The sequence below is a fragment of the Trachypithecus francoisi genome, unplaced genomic scaffold, assembly GCF_009764315.1.
Source record: "Trachypithecus francoisi isolate TF-2019V2 unplaced genomic scaffold, Tfra_2.0 Lachesis_group20, whole genome shotgun sequence".
Classification (NCBI taxonomy): domain Eukaryota; kingdom Metazoa; phylum Chordata; class Mammalia; order Primates; family Cercopithecidae; genus Trachypithecus; species Trachypithecus francoisi.
Window position 1 is genome coordinate 13,278,544 of NW_022681466.1, and position 22,169 is coordinate 13,300,712.

General features: G+C 55.5%; 1 protein-coding gene across 1 annotated transcript; it reads right to left on the bottom strand.

Annotated features, from left to right (window-relative positions):
• Positions 1–1,170: 1,170 nt before the first annotated feature.
• Positions 1,171–20,708, bottom strand: P4HB (prolyl 4-hydroxylase subunit beta). The gene is made up of 11 exons (XM_033182624.1): positions 20,338–20,708; positions 19,208–19,414; positions 15,000–15,133; positions 14,684–14,821; positions 5,318–5,422; positions 5,014–5,139; positions 4,438–4,638; positions 3,886–4,006; positions 3,575–3,756; positions 3,151–3,237; positions 1,171–2,103 (listed from the first exon to the last, which is right to left on the bottom strand). Exons 1-11 carry the CDS (start codon positions 20,486–20,488, stop codon positions 2,023–2,025), a joined length of 1,533 nt encoding a protein of 510 aa, XP_033038515.1. The 5' UTR covers positions 20,489–20,708; the 3' UTR covers positions 1,171–2,022.
• Between the last annotated feature and the right edge of the window lie 1,461 nt (positions 20,709–22,169).

Below are 22,169 nucleotides of genomic sequence, written 5' to 3' on the forward strand. Positions count from 1 at the left end.
AGGCAGGAGAATCACTTGAACCCGGGAGGTGAGGTTGCAGTGAGCTGAGATCGCACCATTGCACTCCAGCCTGGGCGACTCTGTGTCAAAAAAAAAAAAAAAAAATCAACAGTCTATGTGTTTTCCTGTACGTGAAGCACAAGAGCGCTGAGGTTAAGCCAAATTACAACTTAGACCAGAAGATGGCCGGGCGCAGTGGTTCACGCCTGTAATCCCAGCACTTTGGGAGGACGAGGCGGGCGGATCCCAAGGTCAGGGAGATCGAGACCATCCTGGCTAACACGGTGAAACCCCATCTCTACTAAAAATACAAAAAAAAAAAAAAAAGTTGGTTGGGCATGGTGGTGGGCACCTGTAGTCCCAGCTACTCAGGAGGCTAAGGCAGAGGAATGGTGTGAACCCAGGAGGTGGAGCTTGCAGTGAGCCGAGATCGTGCCACTGCGCTCCAGCCTGGGTGACAGAGCGAGACTCTGTCTCAAAAAAAAAAAAAAAAAAAGGACCAGGAGATTCTTCTTTTTAGAGACAGGGTCTCACTCTCACCCAGGCTGGAGTGCAGTGGTGCAATCTCCACTCACTGCAGTCTTGACCTCCTGGGATCAAGTGATCCTCCTGCCTCAAACTCCCGAGTAGCTGGGGCTGTAGGTGCAAACCATGCCCAGCTAATTTCTAAGTTTTTCGTAGAGACAGGGTCTCCCCATGTTGCCCCAGCACTGGGATTCCAGGCGCACGTCCCTGCACCCAGTCCAGCCTTTATCGTGTGAAGGGTTAGTGGTAAGCAGGACACCCTGTTCCTCTCATCCGCCCTTAAAGCCTGAGTCCACCTGATTTCTCGTCACTCCACAGCGGGGATGGGAGGGAACGACCTGGAGTCTGTGAGCATCACGTGGGGCCGTGTGGCTCCACCTGTGTCCACGTCCAGGGTCCAGAATCACAGAAGCCCTATCGCAGTCCAGGTGAAGCAGCCGGCAGGCAGGGAAGGCATCCTCGCCAGGAACCACCAGCCTGCACAGCTCCACCAGGGAGACAGGCGCCTGTTTCTGCATCTGCACCTCACTCCAGGACGAGGCCTCTCAACACCAGTGACCCCACCAAGGCCTGGCAGATGGCCTTGGCGTCAGCATTCCAGCCCAGCTCCCCAGGCTTGGCGAGATCATAAACCCGAGGCAAGGACAGGTGGTAAAATTTCAACTTTATTTGTCCAATGTGTTCAATTCCAGATTGTGAAATAGAAATGCCTCAAGAACTGTCAACGTCTGATTCAGCTCCAGCATCCTTGGCCACCTCCCCGCCTGGGAGTCAAGGGTCCTGGTTCTGCCTCAAGCAGGCCACAAACCATGCTGTAGAGAGGCCAGTGGTCACAAGCAATGAGCCCACGACAGGATGTGGAGCCCTGGCTTGAGGGAAGGGGAAGGCCCAGGCCTGTGCTGGGCTCCAGGGCTGGCAGCCACCAGCTCTTCCTCCAGGCATGGGGGACACCCTGACAGGATCTGGAAGTCTCCATTTACCCAAAAAATGCAAGAGCCATGATCAGTCATGGCAACACTGCACGCGGTACTGAGTGACTGTGTCCAGTCTGGCTCCGTCCCTCACACACGGGGGACAAGCTTCTCCAAAGAAGCCTGGCCAAGGTGGAACAAATACCCTGATGTCGAAAAATGTCTAAAAATCCCACAAATGGAATTTTCAAAGAGAGCAGAAACCTCCCGCAGGAGGGAGGCAGCGAGACTCTGAACACTCTAGCGAGTGCTCTGGACAGATCCATAAGTACATCGTGGTTTCAAGAAACAAGCCCCACCGGGGTGGGCTGCCTGGAGATGGATCCCTTTCCAAAAACTGAAAAGCAGAAGGAAGAGACGGGGGTGAATGGACGGTGTGTGGGGGCGAGGCGTCACTTCAGAAAGGTTCCCTGGGTTTCCGGCGACGCCCTCCTTCAGGTGAGGGCCGCAGGCTTCAGAGGCGTGCGCTGCTGCTGGGTGTGCGGCCCCGAGAGGTCTAGGCAGCGCCCCGGTCTGGCTTTCCGTCTTACAGTTCATCTTTCACAGCTTTCTGATCATCATCTTCCTCCATGTCTGGCTCCTCTGCTTCTTCCAGGTCCTCGAGATCCTGGGATACAGGAAAAGGCAGGGGACACGTTGGCTGCAACGGCTGAGGCTGCCGGCACCCAGAACCCCACGCTGCTCACACTGGGGACCAGCCGGCCACGTTGGACATGGCCACCGGCCACTGGAGCAGCCAACCCTGGTCTTTACGAGATACACGGGGTCTTCCCAGGAAGAGTGAGGCCTGGGGGATTTCTACCTATAGCAGGATGAATCAGAGTCCCCACTGTGTCAGGAACCCTAGGAGTCCCAGCTCAGCCTCAGACCCTTCCACTGGGCATGGCAGGCGTATGTGTGCCTCCCAGCTTGGCACCATGGAGCCTACAGAGAGTCCACATCTTGGCAGGGACGACAGCCCCAGCATGATGTTCAGGCAGAGTCACCACTGGGGTGACCATTCTACTTCCAACCCTCAGGCTCTGGCCAGCGACAGACCACAGGCAGCACAAGGGGGCGGCCCCCCGTCCCCAGCCTGGGCAGGGTGTTCCCACCTCCCACTCTGCACCAGCACTCCCAGCCAGCCCTGCCAGCCTAGGCTGACCACGCCCTCATCTCCCTCACCATGGCCAAGCACCCTGCCCCTGCTACATCCTCCCAACACCAGCCCTCCTGCTTCTCCGGCAGCGTCACCACTGCTGCTGGCCACGCGCTGACAGGCAGGACTCAGTTCCTGAGGGCGTCAGACCCATGTCTGCTCCCTTGTGCCCGGGCTCCGCCAGTGGGCTGGGGATGGACATGTGAGTCCAAGTTAGCAGCATGTGAGGAACCGGTGCCATGCGTCTGAAAACGTTTTCTAAGCAAAATCTGGTTTTTAAAGATGTCTTTGACCTCGCCCCCTAAAGAAGTGCTGGCCAGGGAGAGCTGTTTCAACAGAGCGCTGGGAGCACATCCCTTGCCCTGCTGGGTAGAGGTGTGGAGCCCCAGAGCCCTGGATGCACAGACGTGCCTCCGACAGCACCGTTCTCATCACAAGTCAAGCCCAAGTGGGCACGTCCCATGGGGCTGCGGGGCTGAATCCCAGAGACCGGCCCAGGGCTGTGACCCCACTCACGTCATCATCCCCTGCCCCATCCTGGCCACCGCTCTCCAGGAACTTCTTAAAACCATCCAGTGTGCGTTCCCCATTGTAATCGATGACCTGTGGAAGACAGGGATGAGTGCAGGGGCTGGTCCTGGCCCAGAACCAATCTCCCAGCATTGGCTCCTCCTCCCTAGAGAAAGGCAGAGCAGGCCCAGCCCGGTGGCTCACGCCTGGAATCCAGCATTTTGGGAGTTCAAAACCAGCCTAGGCAATATAGTGAGATCCCATCTCTCTCAAAAAAGAAAAAAAGGTGGGTGCTTCTGAAGGAGCTCCCACAGCTCTTCTCCCACCCAGCTAGCCCCAGGCTCCTTCCAGACAAAGAAGCACCCGGCCTGGCGTGGAGACCATTGCTTTCCCAGGGCCCGCCCTGGCCGCATCTAGAGGGAAGGCGCACCGTCCTGTCGACGCTGGCAGGAAAGAACTTGAGTGTGGGGAAGCTGTGCACTTTGACAGCCTCCACCTCATTGGCGGTCGAGTCCATCTTGGCGATAACGATGTTCTCATGGTCCTTGTACGTTTCTCCCAGTTTATCCCAAATGGGAGCCAACTGTTTGCAGTGACCACACCACGGGGCATCTGAAAAGAAAGCAGTTCTAGGGTGTGTCCTGGACCACAAAGTCGCTGGCAGATGCTTCCCCGGGAGTCCGCACACCTCCCGTGTGCCCTGGTGGCACGGACCTGGGAAGTAGAAGGGGCAACACTTACAGAACTCCACGAAGACGTTCTTTTTCTCATCAAAAGCCACCTCTTCAAAGTTCTTCCCAACAAGCACCTTGACAGGCTGCTTGTCCCAGTCCTCCGGCAGCTCCTGGCTCATCAGGTGGGGCTGGAGGGCAGGCAGGGCACGGTGAGGGGCGGTGCCACCTGGGGGACCACAGAGCTCCACAACCCTCACCCCTGCCTGGCTGAGGTGCATGGCTGCCCTTGGCATCACCAGGATGGCAGCCGCGGAAGCCAACAGTGCCAAGAATCCAGGAAGAGAAGGCTGAGCCAGTGGGCTGGGCCCAATGAGCCCACGCAGGCCACACCCTCGCCGGCCAGGAGGCTTCCCTGAGGAGCATCTGGACCACCAGCGTCACCAAGAGGCTCCTACAGGTCCCCACGGGTGTGACAACAGTGGTCTTCACACGACCTTGGGCTCCGTCCTCTTATCAGAAGATCTTACTTTGAGGATGAAGCCCAGGACACTGAGAGCCCAGAGACCCTAAGGTGGCAGCTCTACCTGGGGGGCACCCCTGGCCCGGGACGTGCCCGCACCTTGATTTTGCCCTCCAGGAAACGGTGACAGAACTCTGTGATCCTCTCTGCTGTCAGCTCATCCGATTCGGGCTTGTACTTGGTCATCTCCTCCTCCAGGGTGATGAGGCGCACGGCCGGGCACTCTTCCTTCTTCAGGCCAAAGAACTCAAGGATGCGCTGGTTGTCGGTGTGGTCGCTGTCGATGAAGATGAACAGGATCTGGGGGAGAAAAGGAGGTTGCACAGGTGCGGGAGATGGCTGGCCTCTGCCTTCAGCCCTGACGTCGCTCAGAAGGTGCGGGAGACGGCTGGCAGGACAGCCTCTGCCTCCAGCCCTGGCTTCGCTCAGAAGCAGATGGTGCCCCTGGTGCCTTTCCTCCAACCTGGACTCTGGGGTTGCCCAGCCAGACCAGCAGGTGACTGGGAGCAGAGGTCTGGCCTGGCTGGCCCCTCATCTACATCCAGGCTCTCCTGAATCGGGTGCCCGGTCCGGTCCAGCAGGCAGCCTCAGGAAGGCCCCACATTTCTGTCACCTCAGGAAGAGTTGTACGGTTCCCTGGCACCGCCCTACGAGCCACCCAGAGGAGCAGCTCACCTTGCCCTTAAAGCTCTCGGCTGCTGTTTTGAAGTTGCTCAGTTTGCCGTCATAGTCAGACACGCTCTTGGGCAGGAACAGCAGGATGTGAGTCTTGATTTCACCTCCAAAAATCTTCGGGGCTGTCTGTGTTATAAACTTAAGTTACTGGGTCTGAGTCACACGCTATTAATGCAGAATGTTCTCCCAATGGCCTCCAATGCTAGACGGCGGACAGCAGAGGTGACCGGGAGCCTCATGCTACCCCCAACCCACTCCTCCCCATCCCCAGCCTGGGGGCTGCAGGGCAGCAGGGGAGCCGCACCTGCTCAGTGAACTCGATGACAAGGGGCAGCTGGTTGTATTTGATAAAGTCCAGCAGGTTCTCCTTGGTGACCTCCCCTTCAAAGTTGTTCCGGCCTTCATCAAACTGTGGACAGAAAGGGGGCCCTGACTGAGCACTGCTGCCAGGAGCACAGCCCCTGAGCCCGCATTTCCCTGGACGTGGGAAGTCACAACAGCCAGCAGCCCTGCCCTCCTGTGGGGTTTTGAGCCACAGGCCCAGCAATGGGTATAGGACATGACTGTTCCCTGACAGCCAGACTGGCTCTGGCCACGGCCTTATGGCTGCCAGTGAATTCAACGGCTGGTTTTACACCCACAACTTGAGCCTGGCGCATGTGGTTCCAGCAACCCTTGAAGTGTGGCCCATCCCCAGGGCCCCCAACCCTTTCAGAGCACCCATGTGGTCAAAGCTATTTTCTTATTTTTTCTTTTTTTTAAGACGGAGCCTTGCTCTGTCGCCCAGGCTGGAGTGCAGTGGCGCAATCTCGGCTCACTGCAAGCTCCGCCTCCCGGGTTCACGCCATTCTCCTGCCTCAGCCTCCCGAGTAGCTGGGACTACAGGCACCCGCCACCTCGCCCGGCTAGTTTTGTGTTTTTTAGTAGAGACGGGGTTTCACCATGTTAGCCAGGATGGTCTCGATCTCCCGACCTCGTGATCCGCCCATCTCGGCCTCCCAAAGTGCTGGGATTACAGGCTTGAGCCACCGCGCCCGGCCCAAAGCTATTTTCTTTTGTATTTATTTCTGAGGCAGAGTCTTGCTCTGTTGCCCAGGCTGGAGTGCAGTGGCACGATCTTGGCTCACTGCAACCTCCGCCTCCTGGGTTCAAGTGATTCTCCTGCCTTGGCCTCCCGAGTAGCTGAGACTACAGGAGCCTGCCACCACGCCCAGCTCATTTTTTTTTTTTTTTTGTATTTTTAGTACAGATGGAGTATTTTAATAGATAGTTTCATCATGTTGGCCACGAAGGTCTCGATCTCTTGACCTCATGATCCACGTGCCTTGGCCTCCCAAAGTGCTGGGATTACAGGCGTGAACCACCGCACCCCACCGGTCAAAGCTGTTTTCACACTCACACTTCCCTAGCCTTTGCCTTTGCACTCTCCCGCTCACGTGCTGCAGCACAGACTCACAGAGGCTGCTGGCTGTGTGGTGTCGCAACAGCGGGAGGGCAGGAGAGGAGGATCCTGCTGGAGGAATCTAAAACACCACTTAGCAGTAAATTGTTTTTGTCTGGGAAAAATTAGTTTCCATAAAGGTGTGATTTATGATAACATGTAATGGGATGATTATTGTTTTAAATTAACTTGGCCACAGTGGCTCACGCCTGTAAGTCCAGCATTTTGGGAGGCCAAGATGGGTGGACTGCTTGAGGCCAGGAGTTCGAACTCAGCCTGGACGACATGGTGAAACCCCATCTCTACTAAAAATACAAAAATAAGCTGGGCGTGGTGGTGGGCACCTGTAATCTCAGGTACTTGGGAGGCTGAGACAGGAGAATGGCTTGAACCTGGGAGGTGGAGGTTGCAGTGAGCTGAGATTGTGCCACTGTACCCCAGCCTGGGCAACAAGAGCAAAACTGTCTCAAAAAAAAAAGACGGGCCGGGTGCAGTGGCTCACACCTGTAATCCTAGAAGTTTAGGAGGCTGAAGCAGGTGGATCACTTGAGTTCACGAGTTCGAGACCAGCCTGGCCAACATGGTGAAACCCCCCCTCTACCAAAAATACAAAAAAATAGCTGTGTGTGGTGGTGCGTGCCCGTAATCCCAGCTGCTTGGGAGACTGAGGCAGGAGAATCACTTGAACCCAGGAGGTGGAGGTTGCAGTGAGCCAAGATCGTGCCATTGCACTCCAGCCTAGGCAACAGAGCAAGACTCTGTCTCAAAAAAAAAAATACGGCCGGGTGCGGGGCTCAAGCCTGTAATCCCAGCACTTTGGCAGGCCGAGACGGGCGGATGATGAGGTCAGGAGATCGAGACCATCCAGGCTAACACAGTGAAACCCTGTCTCTACTAAAAAATACAAAAAACTAGCCGGGCGAGGTGGTGGGCGCCTGTAGTCCCAGCTACTCGGGAGGCGGAGCTTGCAGTGAGCTGAGATCCAGCCACTACACTCCAGCCTGGGCGACAGAGCGAGACTCCGTCTCAAAAAAACAATCAAACAAACAAAAACAAAAATCAGTTGGGTGTGGTGACACCTGCCTGTAATCCTAGCTACTCGAGAAGCTGATGCAGGAGGACTGCTTGAGCCTGGTAGGTAGACATTGCAGTGAGATCACACCACTGCACTCTAGTCTGAGTGACAAGAGTGAAACAGGCCGGGCGTGGTGGCTCACGCCTGTAATCCTAGTACTTTGGGAGGCTGAGGCGGGGGACCACCTAAAGCCAGGAGTTTCAGAGCAGCCTAGTGCAACATGGTGAAACCCCGTCTTTACTAAAAATACAAAAATTAGCCGGGCGTGGTGGCGGGCACCTGTAATCCCAGCTATTTGGGAGGCTGAGAGGCGGAGGTTGCAGTGAGCCAAGATTGCACCACTGCATTCGAGCCTGGCAACAGAGTGAGACTCCATCTCAAAAAATAAAAAATAAAGAAAGAAAAAAAAGAGAAGAAACAAAAGCATTTTTTACATTCTTAGTTCTAGTTTCGAATACAGCAGATCCTGAAAGGCGCCATCCATATGCCCGTGAGGCTCTGGCGATCCCTAACAATGTGCGGCAGCTTCAGGGAGTGCTCAGGCCACAAGATGGAGAGGCTGTGGCAGCCCAACCACCAGGGGTCAGTCTGCAGCTGAGGATGCGGCCTCGGCTCAGGCTCAGAGAGGCGCTCCTGGGCTGAGGCTCTTCAAGTGAGAATTTTGGGTGAGCCTTCCATCATTCCCTCTGAACTACTTTTTTATTTAAAAAAATTATTTTATTTTTTTATTTCTTGAGATGGAGTTTTGCTCTTGTCACCCAGGCTAGAGTGCAATGGCGTGATCTTGGCTCACTGCAACCTCCACCTCCCGAGTTCCAGTGATTCTCCTGCCTCAGCCTCCCGAGTAGCTGGGATTATAGGCATGTGCCACCACGCCTGGCTAATTTTTGTAGTTTCAGTAGAGACAGGGTTTCACCATGTTGGCCAGGGTGGTCTCGAACTCCTGACCCCAGGTGATCCACTTGCCTTGGCCTCCCAAAGTGCTGGGATTACAGGCGTGAGCCACTGAGCCTGGCCCGAAATATTTTTTTTTTTTTTGAGACGGAGTTTCACTCTTGTTGCCCCGGCTGGAGTGCAATGGCATGTTCTCGATCTTGCCTCATTCCAACCTCCGCCTCCCAGGTTTAAATAATTCTCCTGCCTCAGCCTCCCAAGTTGCTGGGATTATAGGCATGTGCCACCATGCCTGGCAGATTTTGTATTTTTATTAGAGATGGGATTTCTCCATGTTAGTCAGGCTGGTCTCAAACTCCCGACCTCAAGTGATCCACCTGCCTCGGCCTCCCAAAGTGCTAGGATTACAGGCGTGAGCCACCACATCCAGCCAAAAAAATTTATTTTACTTTTATTTTTTGTAGAGACAGTCTTACCATGTTGCCGAGGCTGGTCTCGGACTCCTGGCCTCAAGCAATCCTCTTGCCTCGGCCTCCCCGAGTGCTGGGATCACAGGTGTGAGCCACCAAGACTGGTGCCCTCCCCTCGAACTTTTTTATTTTTATTTTTTATTTTTTTGAGACGGAGTCTCACTCTGTCGCCCAGGCTGGAGTGCAGTGGCTGGATCTCAGCTCACTGCAAGCTCCGCCTCCCGGGTTCACGCCATTCTCCTGCCTCAGCCTCCCGAGTAGCTGGGACTACAGGCGCCCGCCACCTCACCCGGCTAGTTTTTTGTATTTTTTAGTAGAGACGGGGTTTCACCGTGTTCGCCAGGATGGTCTCAATCTCCTGACCTCGTGATCCACCCGTCTCGGCCTCCCAAAGTGCTGGGATTACAGGCTTGAGCCACCGCGCCCGGCCCCCTCGACCTTTTTTTTTTGAGAGAGAGTCTTGCTTTGCCGCCCAGGCTGGAGTGCAGTGGCGCAATCTTGGCTCACCACAAGCTCCACCTCCCGGGTTCTCGCCATTCTCCTGCCTCAGCCTCCCGAGTAGCTGGGATTAGAGGTGCCCACCACCACGCCCGGCTAAATGTTTGTATTTTTAGTAGAGATAGGGTTTCACCGTGTTAGCCAGAATGGTCTCGATCTCCTGACCTCGTGATCCACCGCCTTGGGCTCCCAAAGTGCTGGGATTACGGGTGTGAGCCACCGCGTCCGGCCCCCTTGAACTTCTTAAATGAGACTTGGGGAAATGAATCACTCGTCCTTTCTTACTGGCCATTTCTCTTCATGCGTCCTCAGAGTAAACCAGGTGCCATTTCCTGCTCTTGTGCACGCTGTGCCCACGTCACCCTGACCGGGCCTGACCACCAAAGAGCTGATACTAAACCAGGCCAGGAGCACCCGTCACCCCTGCCCAAGTCCTAGGGGCAGAGACTTCCAAGCCTGTTACATCTTCCCCGGAGGGGCAAAGGTGGATAAAAAGAGGCAGGAAAGCCGTGGCCGGGCGCGGTGGCTCAAGCCTGTAATCCCAGCACTTTGGGAGGCCGAGACGGGCGGATCACGAGGTCAGGAGATCGAGACTATCCTGGCTAACATGGTGAAACCCCGTCTCTACTAAAAAAATACAAAAAACTAGCAGGGCAAGGTGGCGGGCGCCTGTAGTCCCAGCTACTCGGGAAGCTGAGGCAGGAGAACAGCGTAAACCTGGGAGGCGGAGCTTGCAGTGAGCTGAGATCCGGCCACTGCACTCCAGCCTGGGCCACAGAGCGAGACTCCGTCTCAAAAAAAAAAAAAAGAGGCCGGGCGCGGTGGCTCAAGCCTGTAATCCCAGCACTTTGGGAGGCCGAGACGGGCGGATCACGAGGTCAGGAGATCGAGACCATCCTGGCTAACACGGTGAAACCCCGTCTCTACTAAAATATACAAAAAATTAGCCGGGCGAGATGGCGGGCGCCTGAAGTCCCAGCTACTCGGGAGGCTGAGGCAGGAGAATGGCGTAAACCCGGGAGGCGGAGCTTGCAGTGAGCTGAGATCTGGCCACTGCACTCCAGCCTGGGCGACAGAGCGAGACTCCGTCTCAAAAAAAAAAAAAAAAAAAAAAAGAGGCAGGAAAGCCAAGGTCAGGAGGCCCTTGGAGGGAATCCTTTGGAACATGAGCTGCTGATCACAGCCGGGCTCCCAGTGGCACTGGTGGGCTCGCACTCTGCCCAGGAGTAACACTGGGCTGCAGCTGCAGGAAACAGAAAATCCCCCCAACCCTGCAGAACAGCGTCTCCAGCTCCCTCCAGAGTGTCAGGTGCTGCCTACATCATCTCATACCAAGAAGCCAGGAGGAGACACTGCCGCAGTTGTCCCAAGGCTGCCATCGTTTCAGCAGAGATGCCACATCACACTCGATCACGGTCTACTGTGATAAGGGAAACTGGTCCCCTTAGCAGGGCACAGCAGCAGGAGGCCAGCCCTGCCAGGCCACAGTGACAAACAACATAGAAAGGCCCAATGCAGGCCAGGTGATGTAGCTCACACCTGTAATCCCAACGCTTTGGCAGGCCGAGGCAGGAGGATTGCTTGAGCTCAGAAGTTTGAGACCAGCCTGGACAACACAGTGAAACCCCATTTCTACAAAAATATTAAAAAATAGCCAGGTGCGGTGGCGCACACCTGTAGTCCCAGCTACTCAGCAGGCTGAGGTGGGAGGATTGCTTGAGCCCAGGAGGTTGAAGCTGCAGTGAACTGTGATTGTACCACCACACTCCAGCCTGGTAACAGAGCAAGACCCTTTCTCAAACAACAACAGGCCCGGTGCTGCCGGGTGGTGGAGAAGACAAAACGAACTATCAGAAGCTGTCACACCCATGGTCCCAGTGACCAGCGGCCCCCGCAGAGGCTTTCCTGGGCTGCAGTGCCCGCTAGGGAAGGAAGGGAAGAGCAGGCAAGAGCGGGCCACATAAAAGCACCTGACTCAGCCAGGCTGCCCACTGTGGCCACTGAACGCACAGGAAGACCTCACTCACTTTGAGGGATAGAAGTTAATACCCTGGAGGAAAAGGAACAAGTTGGACTCATCCTCTCAGCTGTGGGGCGAGCTCTGACTTCCAGCGCAGCCACTACTGTGTGCACAGCACAGGGGGTCGGGCTTCTGCCTGCAACCACCATGTTCACCATCACAGACACCTGGGCCACCTTCGGTGGGCAAGAAAGCACCACCCACCAACCGGCATCAGACCCAAGTGGGGTTGTCTGTGCCCAGCTCTAGTGGACTCCAGAGAATCGAGGCAGAATGTTAACCCATGGGGAGCCCACATGGATGGCCACGTGTGAGCATTGGCAGGCAAGAGCAATGAAACCGCCCTCCCGGCCTTCGCGGACACATGATCACCACTGTCCACAGAGTCCCAACGGCCGCGCCAGACATCCAGGGCATTGAAGGAGCTGTGGGCTGTGTGACAAAACAGGGCTCGCAAGTTTCATGGGCCCTGGAGAAAGTCTCCCCCAGAACCCAAGTTTCAAGACAAGACTCGGAACCTTCTCTCTTTTTTTTTGAGACGGAGTTTCGCTCTTGTTGCCCAGGCTGGAGTGCAATGGCGTGATCTCAGCTCACTGCAACCTCTGCCTCCCGGGTTCAAGCAATTCTCCTGCCTCAGCCTCCCGAGTAGCTGGGATTACAGGCGTGTGCCACTACCCAGGCTAATTTTGTATTTTTAGTAGAGACAGGGTTTCTCCATGTTGGTCAGGCTGGTTTTGAACTCCTGACCTCAGGTGATCCGCCCACTTCGGCCTCCTAAAGTGCTGGGATTACAGGTGTGAGCCACCGCGCCCGGCCCGGAACCTTCTTTCTAATAAAAGCTCTAAAAAGACCTTTGGTTCCCTCAACTTTATCCAACACCACACTGGCTTTTTCTAGTCAGATGTTTAATTTCCAGGGCACCCTGCAATGGTAACTGTGTCATTTAGAAAAACCCTCTTCCTTTCAGGAATATCAGGAAAACGTCTCCTGGTAAAGAGCATCTACTGTCTTGAGTTATCTTGAGGAAGTGGCTGCAAAAACAGCTAAGTGACAAGAACAAGGACATGGAAGCAAGCCGTCCTGACCCACCCGCACCACCACACTCCAGGAAGGTGGCTGTACCCTCTCTCCTACCCGGTCCCAGGGAGTGCTGGATGCTCAGTGCTTACTACAGAAAGTGAATGGGTTGGTGGCTCACACCTATAATCCCAGAACTTTGGGAGGCCAAGGCGGATGGATCATGAGGTCAGGAGATCAAGACTATCCTGGCTAATACGGTGAAACTCCATCTCTACTAAAAATACAAAAAATTTAGCAGGGCATGGTGGCGGGCGCCTGAAGTCCCAGCTACTCAGGAGGCTGAGGCAGGAGAATGGCGTGGACCCGGGAGGCTGAGCTTGCAGTGAGCCGAGATCGCACCACTCACTCCAGCCTGGGCGACAGAGTGAGACTCTGTCTCAAAAAAAGAAAAAGAAGGCCGGACGCAGTGGCTCACGCCTGTAATCCCAGCACTTTGGGAGGCTGAGGCGGGTGGATCACGAGGTCAGGAGATGGAGACCATCCTGGCTAACACAGTGACACCCCGTCTCTACCAAAAACACGAAAAAATTAGCCAGGCGTGGTCGTGGGCGCTTGTAGTTCCAGCTACTCAGGAGGGTGAGGTTAGAGGATCACTTGAGCCTGGGAAGCACAAGTTGCTGTGAGCTGAGATTGCACCACTGTGCTCCAGCCTGGGCAGCAGAGTGAGAAACCCTATCTCAAAAAAAAAGGGCAGCCAGGCGCGGTGGCTCACGCCTCTAATCCCAGCACTTTAGGAGGCCGAGGTGGGTCGATCACCTGAGGTCGGGAGTTCAAGACCAGCCTGACCACATGGAGAACCCCGTGTCTACTAGAAGTACAAAATTAGCCAGGCATGGTGGTGCGTGCCTGTAATCCCAGCTCCTAGGGAGGCTGAGGCAAGAGAATCACTTGAAGCCGGGAGGCGGAGGTTGTGGTGAGCCGAGATCGTGCCATTGCACTCCAGCCTGGGCAAAAAAAGCAAAACTCCATCTCAAAAAAAAAAAAAAAAAAAGGCAAATGGGGCTGGGTGTAGTGGTTCACGTCTGTAATCCAGCACTTTGGGAGGCTGAGGCGGGTGGATCACGAGGTCAGGAGATGGAGACCATCCTGGCTAACACAGTGACACCCCGTCTCTACCAAAAACACGAAAAAATTAGCCAGGCGTGGTCGTGGGCGCTTGTAGTTCCAGCTACTCAGGAGGGTGAGGTTAGAGGATCACTTGAGCCTGGGAAGCACAAGTTGCTGTGAGCTGAGATTGCACCACTGTGCTCCAGCCTGGGCAGCAGAGTGAGAAACCCTATCTCAAAAAAAAAGGGCAGCCAGGCGCGGTGGCTCACGCCTCTAATCCCAGCACTTTAGGAGGCCGAGGTGGGTCGATCACCTGAGGTCGGGAGTTCAAGACCAGCCTGACCAACATGGAGAAACCCCGTGTCTACTAGAAGTACAAAATTAGCCAGGCATGGTGGTGCGTGCCTGTAATCCCAGCTCCTAGGGAGGCTGAGGCAAGAGAATCACTTGAAGCCGGGAGGCGGAGGTTGTGGTGAGCCGAGATCGTGCCATTGCACTCCAGCCTGGGCAAAAAAAGCAAAACTCCATCTCAAAAAAAAAAAAAAAAAAAGGCAAATGGGGCTGGGTGTAGTGGTTCACGTCTGTAATCCCAGCACTTTGGGAGGCTGAGACAGGTGGATCATGAGGTCAAGAGATTGAGACCATCCTGGCTAACATGGTGAAACCCCGTCTCTACTAAAACAAAAATTAGCTGGGCATGGTGCACACCTGTAGTCCCAGCTACTTGGGAGGCTGAGGCAGGAGGATCGCTTGAACCCAGGAAGTGGAGGTTGCAGTGAGCCGAGATTGCACCACTGCACTCCAGTCTGGCAACAGAGCAAGACACCGTCTCAAAATAATAAATAAATAAGGCAAATGTTGTTACATGTTTTATCCTAAATGGAAAAAAAAAAAAAAAAAAGCTAACAGTCAAAAGCAGCACTTTTGGGATGGCTGTGGCAGGAGAGTGGCCAGAGGGCCCACGGCTGAATGCAAAGGCCACAAGTGTCAGTGCTGCTTACAACCCAACTTGGCAAAGCTGCAGAACATACCTACTGGGCCAAAGGTGCCAGGAGCAAAGTTCCCCTAATGATAAGGAGAGCAACGCCACCCTCTGCAGACCAACCCCGGAACTAACCCGGGCAGAGCTGCCTGGGCCCACTCACCTTCTTAAAGAGGACAACCCCATCTTTGTCGAGCTGGTATTTGGAGAACACGTCACTGTTGGAAGTGATCCCAAATGGTATGTCATCGATGGCCTCTGCTGCCTGCAAGAACTGCTTGGCAGAGTCTGACTCCACGTCCTGAATGAGGAGGGAAAAGCAGAGATAGTCACAAGCCCACAGCACCAAGCAGTAGGGGCAGACCCTGTAATGCCTGGGCCCGGGGGGGACATATGCAGAACTGCCAGCCGCAGGCCGTGGACCCCTCCTCAATGGATGACAGAAAAAAGAAAGACTGGAATGACGCTCTGGTCTCTACCTTGAAGAAGCCGATGACAGCCACCTCGCTGGACTCCACCAAGGACTCTGCAGCTGCGCCGTCAGGCAGGGTGGTGGCAGCCGGGCCCGTGCGCTTCTTCAGCCAGTTCACGATGTCATCAGCCTCTCTGCCAGCTAACCCCAAACAAATGTAGGTTCCACTCTCAAACAGGGAGTGCCGCCCGCCATGCCGGGCCTGTTCCCGTCTCTACTCTCTGCCAGCCAGGTTGAGGACACCTAACTCACCCTAAGCAAGATGTTTTCCCACCACGGAAGAGGTTTGGTGTCATCGGCCCGCCTCCTAAACCCCAGTGTATATGCGACTGTGGTTGTCTTTATGGCGAGTGGGGAGGAAAGAGGATGATTCTCGCTATGAATAACAGGATCACAAACCCATTTTTTCCCTCTGATCTCTTGGCATTTTGTTTTCTCTTTTGACACAGGGGCTCACTGTTACCCAGCTGGAGGCAGGATCTTGGCTAACTGCAGCCTCCACCCACTGGGCTCAAGCAATCTTCCCAACCTCAGCCTCTCAAGTAGCTGGGGTACAGGCGCACACTATCATACCCAGCTCATTTTTGTATTTATTGTAGAGACGGGGTTTTGCCATGTTGCCCAGGCTGGTCTTTAACTCCCATGCTCAAGCACTTTGCTCACCGCGACTTCCCAAAGTGCTGGGATTATACGCATGAGCCACCAATCCCAGCCTTTTTTTTTTGGAAGATAGGGTCTTGCTCTGTCACCCAGGTTAGAGTGCAGTGGCGTGATCATGGCTCACTGCGACCTCAAACTTCTGGGCTCAAGCAATCTTCCCACCTCAGGCTCCCAAGTAGCAGGGACCACAGGCATGTGCCCCCACACCCAGCTAACTGTTTTTTTTTTTTTTTTTTTTTTCCAGACAGTTTCGCTCTTGTTGCCCAGGTTGGAGTGCAATAGTGCAATCTCGGCTCACTGCAATCTCCACTCCCGGGTTCAAGCAATTCTGCCTGAGCCTCCCAAGTAGCTGGGGATTATAGGTGCCCACCACCGCACCTGGCTAATTTTTAGTAGAGACAGGGTTCCCCATGTTGGCCAGGCTGGTCTCACTCCTGACCTCAGGTGATGCACCTGCCTCGGTCTCCCAAAGTGCTGGGATTACAGAGGTGAGCCACTGCACCCGACAAATTTTTTTTTCTTTTTTTTGAGACAGAATCTACCTCTGTTACCCAGGCTGGCGAGTGCAGTGGCGCGACCTTGGCTCACTGCAACCTCCTCCTCCCAGATTTAAGTAATTCTCCTGCCTCAGCCTCCCAAGTAGCTGGTATTACAGGAGCCCGCCACCACGCCCAGCTAATTTTTGTATTTTTAGTAGAGACGGGGTTTCACTGTGTTGGCCAGGCTGGCCTTGAACTCCTGACCTTGTGATCCGCCCGCCTCAGCCTCCCAAAGTGCTGGGATTACATGCATGAGCCACCGTGCCCGGCCAATTTTTCTATTTTTTGTAGAGATGGGTTTCGCCATGTTGCCCAGGCTGGTCTCAAACTCCTGGGATCAAGCAATCCACCCACCTCGGCCTCTCAGTGCTGGGATTACTGGGATGAGCCACTGTGCCCAGCCCCAGTTAATTTTTTTTTTTTTTTTTTTTTTTTTGAGACGGAGTCTCGCTCTGTCGCCCAGGCTGGAGTGCAGTGGCGCGATCTTGGCTCCCTGCAAGCTCCGCCTCCTGGGTTCACGCCATTCTCCTGCCTCAGCCTCCCCAGTAGGTGGGACTACAGGCGCCCGCCACCGGTCCGGCTCATTTTTTGTATTTTCAGTAGAGACGGGGTTTCACTGTGTTAGCCGGGATGGTCTTGATCTCCTGATCTCGTGATCTGCCCGCCTCGCCCTCCCAAAGTGCTAGGATTACAGGCGTGAGCCACCGTACCTGGCCTGCCCCAGCTAATTTTTCTATTTTTTGTACACAGGGTTTCACCATGTTGCCCAGGCTGGTCCTCTGTATTTTTAAAATTTTATTTTTTGAGATGAAGTCTCACTCTCTTGCCCAGGCTGGAGTGCAGTGGCACAATGTCAGTTCATTGCAACCTCCATCTCCCGGGTTCAAGTGATTCTCCTGTGTCAGCCTCCGGAGTAGCTAGGATTATAGGCGCGCACCACCACGCCTGGCTAATTTTTGTATTTTTAGTAGAGATGGGGTTTCACCATATTGGCCAGGCTGGTCTCGAACTCCTGACCTCAGGGGATCCACCCATCTCAGCCTCCCAAAGTGCTGGGATTACAGGCATGAACCACCGCGCCAACCTGCCCTCTGCGTTTTCTAAATTTTCTTTGACATGTACATTAATCAAACACACATGTTCTCACCCAGGAGTCTGACACCACCAGGCCTCATCTTAAGAGAGCTGGTCAGTAACTCAAAACTCAGTGCCAGTTTTTCTACCTGTGGGAACAGGCTGACACCTAGTCCACCTAACTCCCGCCTCCTAACTTATCCCAGGCATTTCAGGAGTTCTCGCCAATGGCCCACCCTACGTGTCTCCCAGACTAGGAAGATGACACGCTTTATGCCACCAAAGGCAATCAAACGACAGGGAAGAAACCTACTCCTCCTGGGAGACTGAGGCTAAGGAAAGCTGACCCTTTCCCTCTTTGACCTTGACTCCCTGGTCCGAATGGGGAAAACCCCATTCAGATGTAGAAGGATTCTGCCAGTGCTAACAAGACGGTCACCAGTGACAAGTGGATTTAGGAGTGCTCATCTCATCTGCAAACCTGAGTGTTAGTGACAGAACCACGGTGACTTTGCACAGAGCACTTCCCATTCCAAAAGTGAACATGTGTAAAAAATGGAAACATCAATCATGCCTGTAATCCCAGCACTTCGGGAGGCTGAGGCAGGCAGATCACGAGGTCAAGAGATCGAGACCATCCTGGCCAACATGGCGAAACCCCATCTCTCCTAAAAATACAAAAATTAGGCCGGACACGGTGGGTCACGCCTGTAATCCCAGCACTTCGGGAGGCCGAGGCGGGCAGATCAAGAGGTCAAGAGATTGAGACCATCCTGGCCAACATGGTGAAACCCCATCTCTCCTAAAAATACAAAAATTAGGCCGGACGCGGTGGGTCACGCCTGTAATCCCAGCACTTCGGGAGGCCGAGGCGGGAAGATCAAGAGGTCAAGAGATTGAGACCATCCTGGCCAACATGGTGAAATCCCATCTCTACTAAAAATACAAAAATTATCCAGGCTTGATGGTATGCACCTGTAGCCCCAGCTACTCAGGAAGTTGAGGCAGGAAAGTCACTTGTACCCGGGAAGCAGAGGTTGCAGTGAGCAGAGATCACACGGCACTCCAGCCTGGTGACAGAGCGAGACTGTCTCAAAAAAAAAAAAAAAAAAAAGAAAAAAAGAAAAAAAAGAGAGAACATCAAAACAGCCAAGTAAGAGGCAACCACAGAGTTGCTGCCACTAGAACAGGACAGGGCACACCTGCTTACGGGGACAACCCTGCTAACACTGGAATGAACTGCTTTCAGGCCGCCCATCATGTGCATCTGATGTGCCACAGAACTGGTTTTATAGATGAGTCTTCTTTTGCCACAGTCACTGATTTGGCTACACAGGGGCTCCGCCTTCACGAAGGCAGCTTCAGAGGTGGCAGATGAGCAGCTGAGGGCCTGTGCTACAGACAGAGCCGGGTGGGCTTAGATTCGAGGTCTGCTACCGACAGGCACAATGCTGTTACTCAGCTGCTCTAAGCCTCAGCCCTTTGTCTGGGAAAGGCCTGCCTCACAGAGAGGATGCAAGGAGAAATCACACAAGCACGTGGAGCGGCAGCTGGCACACTACAAACAATAGTTAGCAGGTGTCACCCCGAGAGCTACAGCTACGCTGCTGCTCCTAGGAAGAGGGGCAGCACAAAGAGCCCATGTGGCCAGAAAGGCACCAGTCTCCCTCTCCTCGCTAGTCAGTCTCCAAACAGACCTCAGTCAGCCAACCCCTGAGTGGCACCTGACAAGACAGGTTCTCTACTCGAAGGTTCTTCCAGGATGAAAACTTTCCTCACAGGACCCTCAGGACACAACCAGGAGAACCCGGCCTGAGGAACGGGATCCCTCCAAGCCTCTGGAACCCGGCCTCCCCACCGCTCAGACTGCTGCCCGTGCCCTTCCAAGCCGACAGACCAGTCCCTCTCTAAAGACAGTTCAAGGGCAGTGCCACAGCCACACCTGTATATTCCTTGGGGGAAGCCGTGTCTCCGTTCCTGAAGAACTTGATGGTGGGATAGCCGCGCACGCCGTACTGCTGGGCCAGGTCAGACTCCTCCGTGGCGTCCACCTTGGCCAACCTGATCTCGGAACCTTCTGCCTTCAGCTTCCCAGCGGCTTTGGCATACTCAGGGGCCAGAGCCTTGCAGTGGCCACACCAAGGGGCATCTGGAAGCGGAAATGAGATGCTAGAAAGCAGCCTTGATCTCTCGGCACTGCTTCCCTTTCTCCTCTGGCACTTCTCTTCATAAAAACCTTATCTACTCACCAAGATAACCCCTCCTAATGCACAAGGCTGAGCTGATAGCCTGGTGCTCTTGGGCAATATCAGGACGGAGGCCGTGAACGACAAACCACTACCAACCAACACCAGCGCCCACTCTGCTATGTCACCGTCAGCACAGGAAGACAAACCTCTCAATGGTTGCTGACTTCTTATTACCTGTAGGCAACCAAGGCAAGGGTCTCTCTAGAATTTCCCTGAAGAGTACAGACAAAAGTGAAGAAGTGAACGTGGCGGCCTGTACCAGCACTGGCTGTGAGTATGGGATGCACATCCGTGCACACAGGCCCTGAGTTGCTTAGAGTGCGGGAATAAGACGATCTGTCAACAGAGTTAGCAACTGTGTCCGGCACAAGATTCCCACCCCAGGGACAGAGCTCAAATCCTTATGGACGTGAGAAGGCTTCGGATTCTCGTCCGAGACACCATCGGAATGACTATTGTGGCAAGGTGAAGGTGGGGTGGGCAGGAGCGGGGCGCCTTCCGGGTCGGCCCCCGGGGACGACTCGGCAGGGCTGGACCCTGGCGTGCTCTGTTGGCTCACACAGGTCGATCCTGTCCTTCTCGCACTAACAGGAAGATACTGCCGTGCGCAGGGCGCGTACCTGGACGGCCCCCCGGCTCCCAACCAGGCTCTCATCCCCGAGAAACCCCGGACACGGCCCCCAAGGCGGGCAGGAAGGGCGCCCTTCAGTCCCGGGCGCGCCGGGGATCCCGACTCCGGGGGCGGCCGTGCCGTGCCTGCGTCCCAGAGCCTGGCCCGACGGCCCCGAGCCCCGCCCGCCCGCCCGCCAGGCCCGGCGCTCACAGAACTCCACCAGCAGGTACTTGTGGGCCGCCAGCGCCTCCGCAAAGTTGCTTTTCCGCAGCACCAGGACGTGGTCCTCCTCCTCGGGGGCGTCGGCGTACACCCGGGCGGCCGCGGCCACGGCCAGGCACAGCAAAGCGCGGCGCAGCATGTCGCACACGGAGCAGGCGGGGCGCTTCGGTTGGCGCCGCCGGGACAGCGGGGGCGACGAGAGCGCGCGCCGGTCCCGGCCTCGCCTTTATAAATCCTGGGTCCGGGGCGCGCCTGCCCCCCCCGCCCGGGCGCGCTGGCCGCGGCGCGCACGCGTCCCTGAGCCCGCCTTCGATTGGCCGGCGGACTTCGAGGCTCGTCTTTGCCGCTCTGGGATTGGACACTCACACTAGGCCCGGCCCCGGATTCGGAAACCCTCCTGAGGCCTCCCTGGCCTTCGCCCGGGATTGGCCGAGGACCTCGCGCTCGCTGTCTTTCTTAGCCTTTCATTGGCTGCCGACGAGAACTTTTTCTGCCTTGGCTTCTAATTGGTGGCTTTCTCCCACACCTTCTACGGGTCTGGAATGGCTGCCACTTTCGGTAGCCGGAGCTCTGCGCCTCCTGATTGGCCAAGGGATGCGCGCACTCTGCGCGTTCCTTCGTCGAACGTGGCAGTGGGGCGGAGTTCCCAGTCTAGGGGCGGAGCTGCGGCTGTGCCTCCGAAACCCCTCGTGTTGCATTCTGACTGGACCGCGTACCCAACTGGCACGCCCCCTGGACCCCGGGCGAAGCTGGGGTGACGCAATTTCCGGCGCGCGTGTCAAGCGTGCGGCGGCGGCCCTGGCAGGTGGGGTCCGTTGCTTAGGGGCGGCGGTGGGCTCTGTCTGTGATATCCGGCGCGGTCCGACGCGCTCCGCGAGGTCACGCAAGACACCCACCGAGGCATGACGGCAGGGCCTTGGCACGGGAATCGTGCGCACAGGTCGAGGAAGCCTCGGAGGGATGAGAGCACAGGGGCGGGGGGTTACGAGAATGGGGCTGGAGAGACGGGCGGGAGGGGCGGGACCTGGGCGCTGGGGACCTGCCGGCTCCCAGGCCCCAGGAAGACGCCGCCCCTGCGTTGAGTGACCATAGGAAAGGTCCTCCCGGCTAAGGCCTTCAGGGAGCGGCCCTTTGCCCTGTACGATCTCTTCCCTCCCTTCCCACTGGTTGCCAAATCCTGTGAAGCTGTCCCTACTCTGGTGCTTCTCAGATGCTCTGGTCGGTTCAGGAGACCTCCCAGCCGTTATACAGCTGTGGAAATACCTTGGGCGCTGGGCGCTGCTTCACTCCGAAGGCAGCAGCTGGGTTTGCCTCCCAACTTGACCCGCCACCGAGGCTCCTGAGCACTTGAAATGTGGCCAGTCCACCCGAGACGGGCTGTGAGTGCGCAATGCACATCAAACTTCTAAGACTGAGTGTGCAGGGCCAGGCGCGGTGGCTCATGCCTGTAATCCCAGCACTTTGGGAGGCCGAGGCGGGCGGATCACGAGGTCAGGAGTTCGAGACCGGCTTGATCGTGGTGAAATCCCTACTAGAAATACAAAAATTAGCCGTGCCTGATGGCGGACGCCTGTAATCCCAGCTACTCGGGAGGCTGAGGCAGGAGAATCGCTTGAACCCGGGAGGCAGAGGTTGCAGTGAGCCGAGATCACGCCATTGCACTCCAGCCTCGGCAACAGAGCAAGACTCCGTCTCAAAAAAAAAAAAAAAGACTGAATGTGCGTGTAGGGGCTGGGGGACACAAGGTACAGTATTTCGTTAATAACTTTACTACATGTTGAAATACTCTGTATACATACGTTGGATTACATAATAATACT